This window comes from Argentina silus, assembly GCF_951799395.1.
Source record: "Argentina silus genome assembly, chromosome: 5".
NCBI lineage: Eukaryota > Metazoa > Chordata > Actinopteri > Argentiniformes > Argentinidae > Argentina > Argentina silus.
In genome coordinates, this window is record NC_139659.1 from 17,789,634 (window position 1) to 17,793,236 (window position 3,603).

At 46.9% G+C, this 3,603-nt stretch overlaps 2 protein-coding genes across 2 annotated transcripts in view; one reads left to right on the forward strand and one right to left on the reverse strand.

The window, feature by feature from the left end:
- myo18b (myosin XVIIIB) overlaps nucleotides 1–158 on the forward strand; it is a gene marked incomplete at its 5' end in the record, with an annotated part of 21,344 nt that extends 21,186 nt beyond the window's left edge. The window contains one exon of the mRNA XM_083669607.1: nucleotides 1–158. This exon is cut by the window's left edge and continues 816 nt beyond it. Coding sequence (XP_083525733.1) covers nucleotides 1–151 — 151 coding nt within the window. The 3' untranslated portion in view covers nucleotides 152–158.
- Nucleotides 159–2,058: 1,900 nt separating this feature from the next.
- On the reverse strand, nucleotides 2,059–3,603 carry npm2b (nucleophosmin/nucleoplasmin, 2b; the record flags this gene model as incomplete). The annotated part of the gene is made up of 8 exons (XM_083670777.1): nucleotides 2,059–2,088; nucleotides 2,205–2,241; nucleotides 2,495–2,526; nucleotides 2,664–2,794; nucleotides 3,041–3,134; nucleotides 3,214–3,330; nucleotides 3,408–3,490; nucleotides 3,567–3,603. 8 exons carry the CDS (start codon nucleotides 3,601–3,603, stop codon nucleotides 2,059–2,061), a joined length of 561 nt encoding a protein of 186 aa, XP_083526903.1.

A 3,603-nucleotide genomic window follows, 5' to 3' on the forward strand; every position in this document is an offset into this window, starting at 1 on the left:
CTCTGGGGGGTCTGGAAGCAGTTCCCAGGGAGGGGGGCAGAGACGTAAGAGCGGGGGGCCGCAGGGGGAGAGACTGGAGGCAGAGGGAAGCGAGGGGGGAGATGTGGCTTCTGTCATGAAGAAGTACCTGAGGAAGACCGAGACTGACTGAGACAGAAAGATAGATAGAGAGACAGTAAAATGAGGTGAGATTACTACGCCTGACAACACGGCACACACACTGCCTTGCCTGTACAGTGTTCCTTTTAGACTAAACGCCCTCCTTATTGCCTTCTCTTCCCCCAGTCTGTGTGTGAGAGCCATGGTCTGATAGAGGATTCACCTGAAGCCCACTCAAAAAGTCCCCTGCGGGATCCACCTGGAGCCACACTCAAGCCAAAGCATCACTGATGCTAGATAGAAATACACTTAAGCCAATGAAGATGTGTGTGTGTGTATACACACACTCAAGCCAAAGACTTACTTCAAATAATATTATCAGATAGACTTTGAGCACTGTTTGTACATGAATAAAAAGATAAATTGAAACTTATGTTTGTGTTCATTGTTCAATCCCACCAGCAACATCCACCACCCACCTCCCATCCACCAGACGAGAGCACAGCTGCTGTTCCAGAAGGCACCAGACTGGGAGAGAATGAACTCCTGTTGTAGATCAAACACCTCTCCAATACTGTTAGATCTAGGAAGGACCAACATCAAGCATGTAGGGCTCCGGGACGCTTTGGGACTGGAACGTGTAGGGCTAGGGGACGCTTTGGGACTGGAACGTGTAAGGTTAGGGGACGCTTTGGGACTGGAACGTGTAGGGCTCCGGGACGCTTTAGGACTGGAACGTGTAGGGCTAGGGGACGCTTTGGGATTGGAACGTGTAGGGTTAGGGGACACTTTGGGACTGGAACGTGTAGGATTAGGGGACTCTTTGGGACTAGAACATGTAGGGTTAGGGGGCGCTTTGGGACTGGGCATCAGGCTGGAGTGGACCAGTCTCCTGTGTCCTCCAGGGTGAAGGAGAGGTTTCTAGGCTGTCAGGACCAGACGCCGGGCTGGGAGAAGTGCCTATGGTTCAGGCTTGATTTGGGACAGAGTGTCAGACAGAGCTGGACATGTATTCTGCGTCCTTCATCTCCATCTGTTCCCCAGCATCTGACAAATTAAGAGTTCAGCTAGAGTTGAGACCATCTGCAGAGGGCACAGGGTGAACCGCAATCTGGTGCAGCAGGTGTGCAGTACGCCCTTCTTTTGCATATATATCAAACTCAAGGCTAATTATGCTTCAATACCCTCAGTTATGATACTGCAGCCTTGTAGTCAATTTTTGATCCTGTTGAGTGACATGGTGGTGCAGCATGAAAACGTGACTTATCTTTACTCTAACAGGAGAACAATCTGAGGAGTGGATGGCATGACAGAAAACACACAGATTAGCAGTGGGGACAGTCTGTCAAATACCATCCTGACACTTGGCATCATTAGAACAAGGACAAGCAATTTCTTCCAAAGGATTTATTAACAAGGCACAGACGAATGTACATTATAAAGAACCTTAGGTTAACAGCTTAACGCATGAATGAACAGGTAGAAACAACTAGTTGAGCGCTGACTGAGAACCGTCGGCCGTTCAGAACTGACAGGCCGTGTCGCGGAGCCTCGTCGTCGTTGGTTCAGCCGCACCTAAAACACCAACCAACCGTTGAGTCACACAGCGTGGCCTTTTGACTACTCAGCTCACTGGTATGGTATGACATGAGCGGTGGCAGTAACCGTAACAAAAGGAGTCAAGGACAGAAGGCCAGTGTATTGGATTAACCCTGCGTCCCAATTCTCCACCCTTTTCTCTGAATTGTACATTTGTGCACTCCTATACATGGATTTTAAACCCCCCCCCCCCCCAAAAAAAGAAAAAAAATCATAGGATCGGCATAACCATGGGCTCTTACACCAGTCCTATGCATTTAAATTCATGTCGGTGTAGTGGACAAGTGAACACTTCAAGGAAAAGGGTGTATATATAGTCAGGACTCTGGGCTGATCTGACCAGATGCCCCATACCAGAGATCAAGTCTTCTTCCTGCCTCGTCCTTTCCCCTGTAACAGACAGCAGTGGTTTTAGAATGCAGGTCAACCTTCATTCTAGCACAAGGCCAGAGCACCGCCACTCAGCTATAAAACATTCATGAAAGTAAATATGAAATCCAGCACACCTTTTTAGGGGGGTTGTTGTCATCATCTGTGGCAGGGCTGTGGGGGAGGGAATGACAGATTTTCAATAACAGCAATTGTATAAAATGAACAATTTCCACCAGATAAATTCTAAACAATTGCAGCCAATTCTTGTCTCAGTAAGGGGGAATTAAACTGAATAGAAATGCTACGTTATTCATTAACCAAGTCCCATTACAGGTTATGCATTTAAATGAAGGAAACATCAGGGGGCAGAAGGAATCCATTAGCATCATCCTGCCTTTCCAACCCCCTTGATCTAATCACATACCCATCATCCTCCGCTTCCTCTGGCTTCTTTCTCTGGAAGAGGGGAATGACATTCCAACCCATTAGTCACACATTAATGCAGTTCATTCAACATTCCAAGTATGCAGCCCCTTAAGTATGGTGTACAATATAGAAGGGGACAGGAGGGTGGAGCACAGACAGGTACTTGCCTTGCCTGCAGCAGCTCCATTTCTGGCTCCTTTCTTAACTGGCTTAACTGGTGACTCCTCAATATCTTCCTCCTCCTCTTCCTCCACCATCTCTTCGTCACTGTCCATGCCTGAGAAATCTTCATCCTCCACTGGGGGTGAGAAGTAGTTTCAGATACAAGGCCAATTTTAAAAGCTTAATTATACAGGCTAATAGGCCTAAACTTAATTCTGATTCAACACAAGTGCTTAGTAGTGATAAACTAAATTACTTGCCCCATCACATTATGTCACGGATTTGAGGAGTGAATTTGATTTACAGTTGAGTAGTGTACTATTTTCAAAGTAGTAGGCCTAGTGCACCAGGGCCCCTGTAGCCTGTGTTCTCCCATACTCACAGGCCACGTGCTCTCCACAGATGTAGACGGGTCCCGCGCCACTCTTCAACCTGAACGTTACCGGTGGGTGAAGATCCATACCAGAGAAATTGACCTGTTGAAGAATTGAAATCTAATCGATGGTGCTAAATGCGAATGAGAGAGGGTGGTGTGTTACATTATAGCTTTCTTACCGTAGGCATGCCTTTAGCGTGTAGTGTAGCCACGGGGACCCCCTTCCCGTTCGCCGGTTCTCCCGTTATCAACTCAACGATGTTGAACTCCTCTTTTGCACCTGTACCGAGGCACATCTGCGATGGAAATGGTTTATTGTAAACGCTGAAGCCCATGGAGTTAAAATGTCCACATGCGAATCTGGCCAACTTACGGTTCTCAAGGCAAGTTGGTGCTGATGGTTTGTGTCATCCGTTTTGAAAGTTTCTGATTTGTTTGAATCGCTTAGTTCACAACCTTCACAAACAAATAACAGTCAGTCCTATGCAGATTCACAATCTAGAAGTCAGTGTAGAGTGTTCTATGGTCTTACCCCATAATGTTGATATGGGCTTTTCCTGTTTGTTCAT